This window comes from Perna viridis, chromosome 2 (genome assembly GCF_037379345.1).
Source record: "Perna viridis isolate PV_CMFRI_1.1 ecotype Kerala chromosome 2, ASM3737934v1, whole genome shotgun sequence".
Classification (NCBI taxonomy): domain Eukaryota; kingdom Metazoa; phylum Mollusca; class Bivalvia; order Mytilida; family Mytilidae; genus Perna; species Perna viridis.
The window spans coordinates 53,368,218-53,384,842 of record NC_142446.1 but is presented as its reverse complement, the minus strand read 5'-3'; the positions used below and the strand labels follow the sequence as shown (position 1 = coordinate 53,384,842).

General features: G+C 34.2%; 1 protein-coding gene across 1 annotated transcript; it reads right to left on the bottom strand.

Moving 5' to 3' along the window:
* Positions 1-4,650: 4,650 nt before the first annotated feature.
* LOC148626005 (tubulin beta chain-like) lies at positions 4,651-7,132 on the bottom strand. The gene is made up of 4 exons (XM_088569535.1): positions 7,016-7,132; positions 6,429-6,537; positions 5,892-6,247; positions 4,651-5,646 (listed from the first exon to the last, which is right to left on the bottom strand). Exons 1-4 carry the CDS (start codon positions 7,070-7,072, stop codon positions 4,828-4,830), a joined length of 1,341 nt encoding a protein of 446 aa, XP_088425661.1. The 5' UTR covers positions 7,073-7,132; the 3' UTR covers positions 4,651-4,827.
* Positions 7,133-16,625: the final 9,493 nt, after the last annotated feature.

Genomic DNA, 16,625 nt, shown 5'->3' with positions numbered 1-16,625 from the left:
TTTATTTATACCCCACGCAACGAAGTAATGTTTTTGACCCATCAGTCCATCTTCAGTTTTCCGGTCGTTTTTGAAATGCTTGCAGATAATAACAAGATTTTTAGTATATAAATTTCCCATGATAAGTTTCATGTCAAGTTTTATGTTTCGTTTCGCTCTGATGATTTTTTACCGAAATTACGGGCCTTGAACTTAGCTAAATTCACAGAAATAACAGTTTTTGGGACTTCTTTTCTAAACGTTTGCAGATTATGACATGATTTTTTGGTAAGTTCACCATGATAAGTTACGGGTCAAGTGTATGTTTTTTCTACTACGATGATATTTACTTCGGATTAATTAAAACTCAAATCACAGTCTGGAGTTTGAAACTACCATTCTGAGTAACAGAATTTACTTAGAAGATAAAGAAAAAATCTTTTTCAAAAATCTTTTTTTTTTATTTTGTTGCAATCTTTTCTAATACCTGAAAAAAAAACACTTATTACTTTTTTATCGGGGTCCTTCTACATGTATTTCTCTTACGAACAAATTTACTGGAGTATCCAACATCGAGACACGTGGGGTATGTGATCGTTTTCACTAAGGTTCTTTAATTGTTTATGAATTTTATTCAATCTTTATCCAAGCTTTAGTGAATGGTTAGTAACACAGATTGGATTGATTTTCACAGAAAGGGGACCACTTTTTAGCTCACCTGGCCCCAAGGACCATGTGATCTGTTGCAGTCAATTGGCATCTGTCGTCGTTTGCTAACTATTCCTAAAAAAAATCTGAGCGGAATTATGTAGATGAAACTCAGATGTTCCTTAGGGTTCAAAGTCCGAATAGTCCGATTTTGAAATATTTTTTTGTTTGTTCCTGCTTGCATTTTTAATCAGATTTCAGCTATCTCTTGGTTTTCGAATTATAAGGGGTCAAAGGTGAAAATTTGAATTTCAATTTTTGTGCTTTATTGTATCCAAACCAGTTGTTATGTTCATAATGAACTGTAAGTCCCTATGCTTAAGTGTTCCAAAACAAGTGAATAAGTATTGTGTCTAGGTTTGCACCAAGTGAACAGAGTTCGACACGCTGCGGTCGTACCATACTGCGCTCCACGAAGCTCTTTATTTAAACATTTGGTTAATGATTAGCAAGGTTAAATTTTTGAATGGGATCGATTTTCAGATATCTGTTTTATTTCGGTAAAGGGACTAAAACTTGTTTGCGTTGGGTATGTGGTCCTTTTGTGCATCTAATTAGCTTGTACATTTCACATAAGCATTCCATAAACCATTCTGTGGACTGATGAAATTTTACAATAAGATTTGCTTAAAGGAAGACAATTATTGTCTTAAAACTTACAAAGGGAGGAAATCTAATTACAAGATTTTTGCATGTCAAAAGCTTAAAAGATCGAATCTTATGAAAGCAGCCGTTGAATAGGTTTTATTGGAATCTTTATATTACCAAAAAAAATCGTGGTCGTATAATGGTGTGGCGCTGTCGAAAATGGTGTCTTGACAATAACCAGAGTGAAAAGGTCTCATAGAAATTGTAACATTAGTCGTAATGCCACAGTTTTGAGGGTTGTAACTTAAACTGTTTAGGAATAAGTTATGCAATGCTTGTATAAAAACTTGAGTATGGAACTCTGAAACTGGAACACAATTGGGCATACCACAACAGGTAGACTGGGATTGATTTTGAGGTTGTGATTTTTCGGATGTCTGGACACTAACTTGGTTAAAAGTGTGACTGTAAAAGGTACCAAAAACACCATTACAGTCTAGGATTCATTGATATTGGTCAAAATCATATGCACTAATTCAGATCTGTTAGATGTATGGTGTTGACCCAACTCTTCAGGGTTTAATTTGTGTGATCATATCAAGCTGCACACAGAAAAGCAATGAAATGAAATGTTTTGTTGTTTCTTTTTTTATTTTGTTTTTATTTTTTTTGTTTTGTTTTGTTTTGTTTCGTTTTTTTTTTTTTTTTTTTTTTTGGGGGGGGGGGGTTTTTTGGAGGTTCTTAGAGATCTACTAATTTTTAGAGATAAATCCACATAATAGCACTCGGTACCAGAATTATGCATAACCTACTTAACAATTATAAGGGATTGTAACTGCCAAATATGACTTTTGAATATGAACAAAAACATAAATATAATACCTATGTGAATCTTATCTCCTTATAAATCACCGCTTTGACTTTTTCGCATATATTTCCAAAAACTGTTAGGTTTTACAAAATTCTGGCATGGCGTAAAAATGTTCTGCATGATGAGATATATTTGAGGCCAAATTTTGTTATATTCTGTTAAGCCATGTTGGATTTATTGCCCTTTTTCGACGTTTTTTCCCCGATTTTCAATGCTATTTCTATCAATAATCTCCTTTGAAACGAATAGACCAATCAAAACCAAACTTGGTATGAATGTCCTTAATGTGTTCTGTATAGAACTGATGTTGGGATTTTTGATCCGTTGAAAAACAGCCGGTGTTACTAAAAATAGAACATAGGGGTCTGACAGAAAGTTTTCGCATATATCTCCAAAACCGTTAGTTTTAGCTAAATTGTATTATTGCCGAAACCATCGTTATTATAAGGCTTATGAAAGTCTGCGTGGGTCAAAGTTGTCGAATGACTGTTAGATTATTGCCCCTTGAAAGGTGAAAAATGTTGTTTTTTTTTTCAAGTTTCAGTCAATATCTTGAAAACTATGATAGATAGAAACTTTTAATTGCCGAAAGATCCTTATGATAAGGCCTACAAAAGTGTGTGGATATCCAAGTTGTTGGACAACTCCTTCTTGAGTAATTGTCCTTAAAAATTGTGTTTTTAGCAGTTATCAGCCAATAATTTAAAAACTTTAATAGATAGAAAGAAACTTCCAATTGATGATATAACTCTTATGATAGGTCCTACCAAAGTCTTCTTTAAGTCAAAATTGAAGTCCAAATTGTTGGACAACTCCATGTTAGATTTATTGCCCTTGGAAGGCGAAAATTTAACCAGGTGAGCGTTTCAGGCTCCTGTGAGACTCTTGTTTAACACACATTGCATTTTGTGATCCAACAAATCCACAGTATATCTCTATATGTAAGGTTAGGCACAAACTTTTAAAAGAAAAAAAAAAACATTTACATTACGGTCAGCGTATACTTGGTATTTTCCAAATTATAAACCCGTTTTGCCTGGGACTGGCGGATACCATTTAAAAATTTAATTGTCGGTTATTATGCACCTCATACTGTGAATAACAGTATTGAAAGTCGACACTACATAATCTTCATGGAAGCTTTTGCTGCCCAATGCATGAACTTCACAAAATTTGAGAAGGCATACATTTTCCAGTTTAGGTTAAGATTTGAGCTCTAGTAAAAGTAATCAGTCGGTAAGGGGCCGAGTCAGAAAAGCACGCAACAATCAGATATATGAAATAATGGTAGTCAGAACAATCCATGTGCCTGTGAATTTAATGAAAGCTGTGACTATGTTTTTATAGATTACTATTCCCAAAAAGTGATTTTAAAACAGCTACTGGACGATGAACTTCCCGCGAGAACCCGGATTTAACTATATTTCAAGATGAAAATCATGTTCGAGTAGAGATAAATCTTATTTCTTCTCTTTCGAAATTAGCTTCAAACCTAATAACGTATGCAATAGCCAGGCGTCCATCTAGGCATTCTCGCCATTCTAAGCGCAAAAGTGGTTGAAAAAAGGTTGTGTAAAAATAGAATTTTAAAGGATAAGGTTTAAGTTGTTCAGTGAGGAAATGCATGGGACTTTCAAATAATCTATCTTTGACAGATTCCTTATTTCCGGGAAACCGCTCTTTGAGCCTGCATGGTTGCGTGTTAATATTCCATGTTGAAATTATTTAAACTACTTTTCTGAAGGACAATATATCTTCGTTTCTTTTGTAATATTCGGTTTCAAACGACAGCTTGTTGTTTCCAGATGGGGCACATTTACATTTGCTTTCCAGTTAGATTAGGGATCTGTTATTTTTTCCCTATGTATATTGAATCCTACATATGTATGTGAAATGTAACATGCGTAAATGATTTTAAAAGCAATTTTTATTCTAAGATCCATATACTCAAGTTATTGTTCGGACTCCATGGAACAGTATGGGAAATCGCATGTCGAAAATGGGATTTCGTGGACCATTACTTTCAAGACCAAAATGAAATATAATTTCTGTACTTTTTCACACGAAATTGAATTATTGTATTGCTTTTTTACAGGTTGAGTTTCCTCTCATAGTAAAAAGTTTATATTTTGTTTTTATAAGGTCCTAACATAACCATTACTTTCAAGTGTATGAAGTCCGATAACTAATTTCTGTATATTTTTTTCACACGAAATGGAATTATTTTGATTTTTTACAGCTTGTTTGCTTTTATAGTAAAAAAAAGTATGTTTTTTAAGGTTCCTTACAAATGACCTTCTGTTACAAAATCGGTAAACTCCAACCCTACAGTTTTTTTGGCATTGAATATGTATGTACATTTGTACTTGTATTTTTTGGTATTCTTTTTCATTTGAAAGATACAAAGTTCCCCATAGTATATCCAGGCAGTATTTGAAAGTTTCACCATTGCATTAGTGCATTAATAATTTTTGCCTTTCTTAATATAAATACAAACTAAAACATAGGTTTTGTGGTCGTTTCTTTATTGTTCTTGGATTTCGGTAGACTTCTTTTTTTTTACCAATGTTGATGTTACAAGTTTGAGTATTTTTAACCCGTAGATTTGTCCAAATTTTATAGTTTTAACAATATAAATTAACAGTATTAACAGTTTGATTGTACTTTTCCCGATTGTCTATTTATGCTTCCTCTCCTTCTCCTTCCTCCTCTTCGAATTCACCCTCTTCCTCAGCAGTGGCATCCTGGTATTGTTGGTATTCAGAGACCAAGTCGTTCATGTTGGATTCAGCTTCAGTGAATTCCATTTCATCCATACCTTCACCAGTGTACCAATGCAAGAAAGCCTTCCTTCTGAACATAGCAGTGAACTGTTCTGAGATACGCTTGAACAGTTCCTGGATGGCAGTGCTGTTTCCAACAAAGGTGGCAGACATTTTCAAACCTCTTGGTGGGATGTCACAGACAGCTGTCTTGACGTTGTTGGGGATCCATTCAACGAAGTAGCTGCTGTTCTTGTTCTGTACGTTCAACATCTGTTCATCAACTTCCTTCATTGACATACGTCCACGGAACATGGCAGCAACTGTGAGGTATCTACCGTGACGTGGATCACAGGCAGCCATCATGTTCTTGGCATCAAACATCTGTTGGGTAAGTTCTGGTACAGTAAGAGCTCTGTACTGCTGGCTACCACGAGATGTGAGTGGAGCAAAGCCTGGCATGAAGAAGTGGAGACGTGGGAAAGGTACCATGTTGACAGCCAATTTACGGAGATCAGCGTTCAACTGACCTGGGAATCTCAGGCAGGTGGTGACTCCAGACATGGTGGCAGAGACCAGATGGTTCAAGTCTCCGTATGTTGGAGTGGTAAGTTTAAGAGTACGGAAGCAGATGTCGTAAAGGGCTTCATTGTCAATACAGTATGTTTCATCAGTGTTTTCTACCAGTTGGTGGACAGAGAGGGTAGCATTGTATGGTTCTACAACAGTGTCTGATACCTGGAAAGTTAAAAAGAACAGTAATAAGTAATGTGCAACAGTACAAGTAATAAGATGCAAAAAACTGAATGTTAATCAATATCAAGGGTTACAGTGTATTTCGAAGAATTCAATTTTTTTCCTACTATTTCTGTTTTTTTCCATTAAACATTTCTTCATGCTTATTTCTGTTTTTTTTTCCATTAAACATTTCTTCATGCTTAATATTAACAAGTTTCACACAATTTTTTTTACTTTCAACTTACTTTTGGTGATGGTACAACTGAGAAGGTGTTCATGATTCTGTCTGGGTATTCCTCACGGATTTTGGAGATGAGCAGGGTTCCCATACCAGATCCAGTTCCACCTCCCAAGGAATGTGTAAGCTGGAATCCCTGAAGGCAATCACAACTCTCAGCCTCCTTCCTGACAACATCTAATACTGAATCTACTAATTCGGCACCTTCTGTGTAATGTCCCTTAGCCCAGTTGTTACCAGCTCCAGATTGTCCAAACACAAAGTTGTCTGGTCTAAAAATTTGTCCAAAAGGACCAGATCTGACAGAGTCCATAGTTCCTGGCTCAAGATCAACCAAAATTGCACGTGGTACATATTTGCCTCCTGTAAAAGTGAAATACAATTTTAAATTTGTTTGTAACATGTATTTCATTAATTCTAAGTTCTATGAAGATTATTTCTCTTTCTTTTTTTTTAAATGTAGACGTGTGGTTTTTCCAGAAAAAAAAGAAATCTCGTTCACAATATAAATTGAAATGTATATAAATATATGCAATATACAAACCTGTGGCCTCATTGTAGTACACATTAATTCTTTCTAATTGCAGATCTGAATCACCATGGTATGTTCCTGTGGGGTCAATTCCGTGTTCGTCAGAGATGACTTCCCAGAACTGAAAAGTTTAGAACCATTTTTAACATTTCATGTCATCGTACATTGAAATACAGAATACAACGCTAAGATTTTATACTTGGATAAGATCCAGACAAAATATGATTAGCATGATTCAATACTTCTATAGTCGAGACAACTTGTGTAGTGCCTGTCTAAATCGATAGATAACGTTTTTAATTAAAAGAACAAATAATTAAACAGCATACCGGTATGACTAAGTTAAAACTATAAAAAAAACAAACCCTGAAGTGTTTTAAATATAAATTCATTAATTAGCTTGAAAGTGTTATCAATTCATAAGAAAAACTTTGTGATCTAATAGAGCAATAGCATACTGTTATTGTTCAAAACATGTCGAGTTGAATCATCACATTATGCATGCAAGTCTCGAACACAGTCGCAGACACAAACCAGTATTGAAAAATTCGTTTCTGAAGGAGCGAAATTCTCAAAAGCATAAAATGTGTCGTGCTTACCTTAGCACCGATCTGGTTACCGCACTGACCAGCCTGAATGTGTACGATTTCCCTCATTTTGATTTAGTGTATATAATGTTACTGTCCAACACTGGAAGTTCAATTCAATTTGTCTACGGTTAAACTAGGGCGCGCGGAGAATATATACCCTAACCGATTTACCATCAGTTCTTCCGAGCAGATTAAATATTTGATTGGATAATAAAATATCTGGAACTATTTTCCTTCTCTAATGTGGTAGTTATCTGTAGCAATTTAATATTTCTAAATCAGAAATGGATCGACAAAATTTAAGTGTTTATAAAAAAATAAATCAGTATTTTTTTTGTCGATTTTAGTGGATTTTTATTTTAGCATATAAACGTTGCGGAGGAATCTAGTGAAAGTTGTAATTCATGGTTGTCAAGATAACAATAAGTTTACGTCATAATTAGTGTAGACATGAATGAAAGTGAAAATAAGTAGCTACAACAAACTGGACGGAGTCGATAGCAACCCGTCAGCATTTTTTGAAGCGAAAGTATATTATTAATTTCTATAAGAACAGTTGTATGTCTGTTAAGGGGAAATAAGATTAAACCGCGTTTTTTATTTTATTTTTTTGGAAGGTATGGGTAGCATTGTATACCCACATGGATCACCATGTATTCTCGAATTTGTTTAGTGATTGTAAATGTAGGAAATCACATGAAATCACAGGAGCGGCTTCTTATGCTATTCAATACATATAACCCATTTCAGAATTTTTGGAATCACAGGCACATGTCTCATAAAAAAAATGAATCCATTTACCGAATAACATGATATAGGGATTTTTTTAAGACAGATGTCTGTGCTTTGGACTAAATAGCATCATCTCACTCTCAGAGCTCCTGTACCCACTTGCGCCTGTGCCCCCATCCCCGGACACAATTACATGGGCTCAGGATCCCTGACATTGTGAGGATGTTACGTGTGGTACGTGTGAAATAGGTGCACTGTACGAGTATGACTAAATAGATCTAGAATTGCTAATATGATGAAAAGAGAATATCACTTACTGTTTCTGTTTTTTTGTTGTTGTTATAATTAAGTTGTTTCTTTTTTTTTGTAATGTAGGTTTTGTACATATGTGCTTCTTTGAACCACGTTACTTTTTTTAAATTTACAGACAACACGTACTAAAATTTACAGCAGATAACTTGAATTTAGTAAGTTTTCGGCATAGCAACTAAAGAAAAGACTCGGTAGCCTATTCAATGAATTTAACCACACATCAACATTTATAATTAAAAACTTTAATAAAACGATGCAGGATTTTTTATCATTAATCTTGCATATGTAGGGTCAAAGACAAATTTAACCTTTCTATATGGGATCGTTAAGTTCTATTGTTTTTTTATTTAAACCCAGCAACACGTATAATATATAGGTTGGAAATCAATGATTAAACATTTGATTGAGTCAAAACTTTAAATTGTAATCGATTTATCCTATATAATACCAGATTAATCCAATGTTTAATGTTAAACAAATAACACATTTCAGTGGGAAGCAAGTCCAGTCATTCCTATAATGTAATCGGCTGTGTTGGTCACACGTTACCGTTATATATGAAGAAAGAAAATAAGTCGTAATCGCATAACTTATTCATTACTTGACTATATTTAATCAGTATGATAATTACTCCGATAATAAAATAATCTGAAAAGATTATCTGGTTATTAATTACAATAAGCGAGATCGAACTTGACGTTTCTATACCGCCACATCGAAGAGCTTTACCGCCACACACGCATAAACGCACAAAAAAAAGAGAGAGAAAAAAAAGCTATATTGGCTTTCCTTTAAAATTTTTCCTTGACTGGTCTATTTGTTTTTCATTGTTTGTCTTGTGTCATTTTGTATTGTATTCTTTCTTTATTCGTGCTTTGTTATAATAGTTAATCATGATGTAACTTTAATACTGCGTTCCGATATTTCAAGTTCTGACGCCAACAAAAATACCTTTAAACAAATGATGTTGGTTATGGTATTCTCGAAATGTATTCTATATATTTTCTTTCATGACCTTAATGATATATTTTTTTAAATGTCAGTATCTGTAAGAATCAGGCCTTGGGTGAAACATGATAAACGCACCATTTTGATAGTTTCATTTGACTATTTTCACCATCAGAATCAAGGAAAACAGACAAGATTTTCCATATCATGCTGGACCATTAAGTTATAATTTCATTGAAATGCACTGAAAATGAACATTTCAATGGCATATAACTCTGTCAAAAACCTCATTTTTCTAACATTCTATTGAAAAATTTCTGAGCAAAGCCTGTGATGCATGCAGAGCTCAAATAAAGGTCTTTTCAAACAGAGAAAGTATCCTTGAGTGGTGTTACATTGCCAGATCGGTGGGGTTTTGAAATGCATGTTTCTGATTTTTTCCATTTTGCCTGATTCTTACAAACACTTACACTTAAATATTCAACTCATGCATAAATATAGTTTAGTAAATAATATATGTGAAGGGTTCGAAGTTCTTTAAACTGGAAGTCTCTGTATACGCATTTCACGTAAAATCTATGTTCATTTATGCTTGTATTGAATAGATTTGGAAATTCCTTTTTAAATACTCGTAGATAGGTATGATAAATTATAAGCCCGTGTTTGCATATGTGATCTTCTTTTGTATACCATGAATACTGTATTTGATTTGTCTATGCAAAATGCAAATACACCCAAACAAAAATGACAAACATAATAGATAAGAAGTTTTTGAGACGATAGAAAGTCGGTAACTAAAACAAACTATTAAGACAGCTATTAATGCCCCATTGGACTTTTTGTTATTTACATAAATACTTTAATACACCTCTAGGATCGATTTCGGATATATGAACGTCTTTCAGTCTTTTCATGGATCGAATTTCTTCACTAAAACAAAAGCTTGCTTACAACTTTGGACATGCTTGTTCTGTAGGTCAAACATTGTAGCTTGGTGAAGGTTGATATAAACGACTGCATGATCAAAACATTTAGCATTTGTTGAAGAGCATAACATAATATAGCCTAGTTGACCGAGTGGTCTAGAGGGGCTGGACTTCGTGCACTCGGTGCTGCCATATAGATGTCACAGCGGTGCGTATCTACGAGTTCGAGTCCAGCGGAGGGAACGACCAACAATTTATTTTTCAAATTTGACTGATTTTCACAATACCATTTGGAGAATTGAACGTGTATGTTCGGGAGCCCAAGATAGCCTTCTGCCTTAAGCCGATGACCCATATGCTGTGTGCCTGCTGATACTTGAGTTCACGGTTATCGGCTGGTGTACAGCAAAACAGTTTTGGCTCGTCTCCTTCACAGCATCCTGATTTTCTTAATTGCACCACAAGAAACTCTTTATATTTCTCATTTAATTAGCAAATACCGTGCACAAGTACAAGGGACCATAGGTGGATACAAGGGGGAGTCCCCTTTGTGCTCGAAAAGTCGAAAAGTTTGATTATATATATATATAAAGGTCTGAAAAATTCCCAACGATGTTAGAACTGTCAAATTTGCAATGCAAATTTTTGGTCGTTTCCTCGCAAATTTGACAGTTCTAACATCGTTGGGAATTTTTCAGACCTTTCTATACGTTTATGTATCTTCCCTGTATCAATTTGATCCGATGGAACAGTGTAGCGAATAGAGTCGTCACATTCTGAGACGTTTTTATATATTTATATATATATATATATATATATATATATATATATATATATATATATATATATATATATAAAAACCCAAAATAACAGGAAATCACTAAAGCGCCCCCATTTAGGCCAGTTGGCACCCCTTTCCCGATTGTTTAGATCTGCCACTTGGGGTGAATATTTTCCCTGTCGACTAAAATATTTTTTTCAAATCTATACTATACAACCCGGAAAAATAAGTAATATTATGAGGACAGGAAAGTATACTTTTTATGTTTTTTTTTTTTATGTTATACCACATTTTTTTTTGTTTGACTTTTGGTATGTTTGTCTATTTTGTGTAAGTCTTCATTCATGGTTTTTTTTTTAATTTAAAGTGATATCTATTATAACAACGAAGTACAAAAGGTACTATTTTTTTTTATTGTCGAGCTAATTTTTGCCAAAATTTTCCGATAATAATGAGGTGGGGGGTATCCACACTCGGACCCTCTGGATAAGTCACTGTTTGTGATAAGCAGGTGTTGAATAACCCCTGATATAACCAGTTTAATATCATATACAGAACAATTCACAACGAAAATTATGACGTTTTATGTTCGTTTAGTACTAAAGAGCTAGCTTGAACTGAATAAAACGATATGAAATATTTCATACGAAGTAAGCAGTAGGTGAGAAGCACGTTGAAATCACAGAAACATACGGACATTGTGATTGGGAAGTCTGCATACAACAACTCCTATCCATGTATCTACCATTCTTTCTAGCACTTTGAAACAAAGGATGGAGATACGACAATAAAACAAAAAACACAAACAAACAAACAAACAACAAACAAACAAACAGACAGACAAAAAAACAAACAAACAAACAAACAAACAAAAAACAAAACGAAACATGTACATTTGACCAAATGTACCCGCATTGTAATTATTTTACCATCCGATTATAATTATCGATAATGGCATAATTAAAAATTCATTTCATGATGTGTGTGACTCCATATGGTGATATGATCTCATCTCTAATGGAGATACACAATATCATAATTTCATAGATATTTTCTCAGCAGTTTTCGCATGTTGGTCGGAAAGATAGGGGTGTTTGATTAAAGTTATAGGACAGTCAAGTCTATGCTCAATATTATTTAGATTGTATGAGATGGGTAAAAATGGACTTGTAAACGCCCGTTATGGAATACTTAGTCTATGTTGTTAAGTGAGAGTTCTATTCCGTATTTTATTGGTTGTAAGTTTTACTAGATTGGGGGAGATATCACAAAAAGTTCTGCTTCAAGAACATTCAGAAGTTTGTACTTTATTTCTTTAAGAAAGAAAATACATCTTTGTAATTGTGAATCTATGCATTGGTGGTAATTTAATGGTGGTGGGTGGGGAGGGGAGGGAGAGAGAGGGTTCTTATGGTTGGAACTCGCCCATTTCAATTTCTTCCAAATTTTTTTTTTAATTTCGTGCATTTTAGGGGACAAAAAGTTTTCTGATAATGTCCTTGAACCCCTCTTTGGATCCGCCGCTGGAAAGGACATATACATACAAAATACATACATGAAATACTCGAAATATTAAAAAAAAATCATGTAGTAGTTGATACATATCCTAAGATGTGATTCAGCACAGTTACAAATTTGTCTTCTTAAATTCTAAACAGCTTTTCTGTCCGATCAATAGCTGTGTCGCGATGAAGATTGGAGGAGCTAGATAGCATCGCACTTTTAAATCAAAGAATTCAATCAACAAGTACAATATTACATAACAATTGTGCATCAACATTAGCACGTGATCGTCTCTCATCTTCAGATGTCTGCTGCTGGCAACGATCGATTTACGTTTCATGATTCATCTTCAGTTCAATCAATTTTCTGCAGGAAGACGATGAAACACGTCAAAACATAACAATTTAAACCATTATCTGAGAAAGACTATAGAAAAGTAAATTATCATCTGCTGATTTTTATCAAACACATGTTTTAATTAGTTATCTGATGGTTTATTTTTTAAATAGTTTAAAATGAGCTCGTGTGCATCGGAATGGTATGATAATCACATGTATTGTAATTTTATACAGAATGGATGGTCCCCTAGTTGAAGATTTTGCCAGTTATAAGAGGAGTTTAGAATGCTGCCATTGTTCTTAACTAAACGGCATTTAATTGTTTGTAATGTTTCCTAAGATTTGATATGAAAATAATTTCTATTGTTTCATTGTCATATTATGACTTAAGATCTACAATGGCCGAGTTTGTTAGCAACGGATCAAACACACTAAGCCGGGACTACTTTTTTATTAAACGTTCAATAGCATACTTAAAAGTTTATTATACCCCTATTTCTATACCATAAATACTCTATTTGTTTAATCTAGACATTTAAACTGTAGAATTCTTGTAATGAGATAAATGTGTATTTACAGTTAGATTTTGGGAACAATAATTTTAATTTCTGTTTAATTTATTTCCATGTTAAAACTGCACAATCTTGTTCGTATTTTTACGCTATCGTTTAAGTAATATTACCTAGTTCGATTATATCGTATTGCAAATACTTGAAGCCAAGATGGATCCAGAGATTTTGAAAGGGGAGTTCCAGAAAAAAGGTGTCTCAGGGCTATTACTAGTTCAATCAGCAAAATTTTGCAAGTAATTAACAAAATTTTTAGACAAATATGGGGCGGGGGGGGGCGATCTCGGAAGTACCTGGGTCCACCACTTTGCCGTATATCATATTTGATACTAATTGCAGTTTAAAAACATTATCAACATATACAAACTGAACTGTTTGTATAAATGACAAAACACGAGAGTACAATCGGTAGAATTTTATAAAGGGAACCCGAAATACCCCAGACTGTAAATGAAAAGTTGAAATACGTGTCCATAAGAAATATTTCAAAGGTAAATGACACGTTCTTATTCTTTACAGAATTACTCAGCAATAATAGTTTCCTGACTATAGGACAAAAAAAAAATATCAAAGCAGCCCCCAATACAAATCATGTAAGCCTTGCAAATTTCGCTGTGCTGAACGCATGTTGTAGGGAGTCACTTCCAATCAGAAAATTATAACTAAATACTTAGAAAGTTCTAGATTTAAAAGTTAATTGTATACTTTTCAATGACCAAAAAAAGGGAGAGAGTAACACAAAATTGACGTACAATGTATGAAAGAAATTAAAGTTACACCAAATAGCGAGAGCCACTCATATTTAGCAAAAAAGTTTTCATGAAGATATTGCTTAGACCAGGGCTTGGAGTTTGGACGTTCTAAATAAATTCAATTCAAATGCTCATTTTTTTTTAATATAGGAATGTTATAGTAAAATATAATACATGTTCTGTATGTTAATTATAAGATTATCAAGCGTAGGAATACATGTATCAGTATTTGAAAAAAAAAGCTCTGCTACAGAAACTGGATATTTACGGCTTTAAAATGCACTGTTAAATACAATAACGATGACAACAGAGAATACTCTACAGGAATTCAATGAATTGACAGTTTACTAGACCATCTACGGTATTAGATCGACCTAAAATTAATCATACTAGATTAAATATTATAAGATCAAATCCTATGATAGATACAAACAATTCAATACACCGATATAAGTCTGATAGAACATACATTTGAATTATGCCAACCCATGCAAACCAATATAAGTTCATCATACATAGAAAAAAAAAACTGCTGCGGTGGCACATTAATATGGGAACATAACCTTTTAAAAAGAACTCGTTGGCGAGGGACTCTATATATATGATAAATTTTCATGTTATTGGTTTTATAAGCTGGCAGTTTTTATTCGTATACGCCAAATTGACACGAATATGAAATCAATATTTATGAAACGACGCTCATTTTAAAAAATGTACCAACCCTTTAACTCAATAATTTTATTGAAGATCATGAAATAAATTTTCACTACAGAAAACAATGATAAATTTAATAACGTACCATTTCTTAAACTTGGAGACCGTGAAATAAATTTAACACAAATAGACTATTTAAAAGATATACATTAAGACATAAATTTTCAAACAAATATTGATTGTCAAAACTTTTTAAAGATCCAGTATAAATATAATAACCCCTTTTAGACTATCCTTCAACGGTTTTAAAGTCTTAATAACTTTAATTTCTTTGGTAGGCATTATGTAAATTCGCCTGTTTTTACATGTTTAAATTTCGCCGGGTTTAATACAGAGATCGATACAGGAATGACTTGTTGCTTAACGACAAATCGAGTTCTATCAGTGCAGGAGAATTAATCACCTTCTATATTTATACATGTTGACATTCTAATCTAAACCATATATGTTTTTTCAGAAGTGTTTACTGTGTGATAATCTACCTGTCTATGAATTTTAAAAAAAAGATGTTTGCTTTTTAAGTAAGTTAAAATGTATTAAATTTCTAAATTTACGGCGCCCCGTGCTGGGCCGGGTGTCAAAAGAATAGGCCTGCAGCAGCGCTAAGCTTGTCGTAAAAGGCGACTAAATAGTGCTCAGAAACCTAGCCGGGGGCTAGGCGCTCTGCCCACAGAGCAACTGGGATGTGTGCCCCAGGTGGTGGAATGGGGTACTCCTGGCGTGTTACATGCTGGGGTTGTAAGGCTATAATTCGAAAGACCTGATCGTAAACCATAGTGGTGCACCGTGTTGGGAAAGATGCCACGTTCCTCGCACGTTAAAGAACCCTGTTGTGGTACTCGATAGGAGTAAGAACCTTTGCGCTCCGCTACAGGAGGCTAAATTGCCCGACCCTCCCCACCCCCTTTGCCCCTAGTGGCAACCAAAATTTGTCGACACTAATGTCCTTGTGTCCCATCCCTGGTTTCATTTCATCATAATTCATGTTTTATCATCCATTTCATGTTCATCGCCTGAATATAGCTGAAATATTGCTGCTCGGACGTTAAATCCCAACAATCAATCAATCTAAATTTACGACAGGCAACTCATACTAGACTAAAAATAAACTCGCAACATTCTCCCAAAATCATTCTTTTTGATAAAATAGTCAAAAGTATATTGCTACCTTCGTCACAAATTGCAAATTGTATAGTGTTTCCTCCAAATACCATTTCTATATGTTCCAATCTTTATATTACGCTTCTTTCAAATCTTCTGTTGTTTCCCATCCAATGTCTCCAATTTTCAATTTTTCTCTTTGTGAGTCAGTTTCAATATCTCCATTTGTACTCAATAAGAAAAATAAATTCTCAAATAAGAAAGTTAGCATACCAAAGAAAAGTTCAACGCAGTGGCGGATCATGAAATTCAGAAATGGTGTGTGTGTATTGGGTGGAGGGAGTTAACGCTCTAGTGATTATTTTTTTTTCTATCATAAAGGGGCCCTTGTAACGTAAATATTTGAAAGGACAGACTACTAATTTAAAGAGGAATAACTCAAAATGAGAACTCCACCAAGAATAAAATGCGATCGATTCAACGTACTCGTTTGACTGGTTACCAAATATTAATGTCTTCGGGGAATGATGAACAATGCCATGTTAACTTCTGACGCAGTGCTCCTAAAATCAAATATTTAGCCCGACTAATATGGTGTTAACTAATAGACCATTTCGTGCAAATTTTCTAAGCAGGCTGAGTTGGTACTTCCACAAGGTAGGTCCCACGATTTTCTATACAGATTTAGTTGATAACTGTTAGAGTGTTTACGGGAAAATGTAAAATTTACCTCGTGGAAGTACTATTTAGGCCTGCTTAGAAAACTAGCACTAGTCTGCCGGATTGCATATTTGATAGTGGATGCAAGCATCTGCGCTTCAAGTTGTACGAACTTCCTCTGATTTAAACTACAACCCTGTCGGCGTACGGCCAATCCAAATGTTTTGTACATCGAATGAGAACACGGAGTGATATCTTCGCTTGCAACATTAAAAAAAAACTT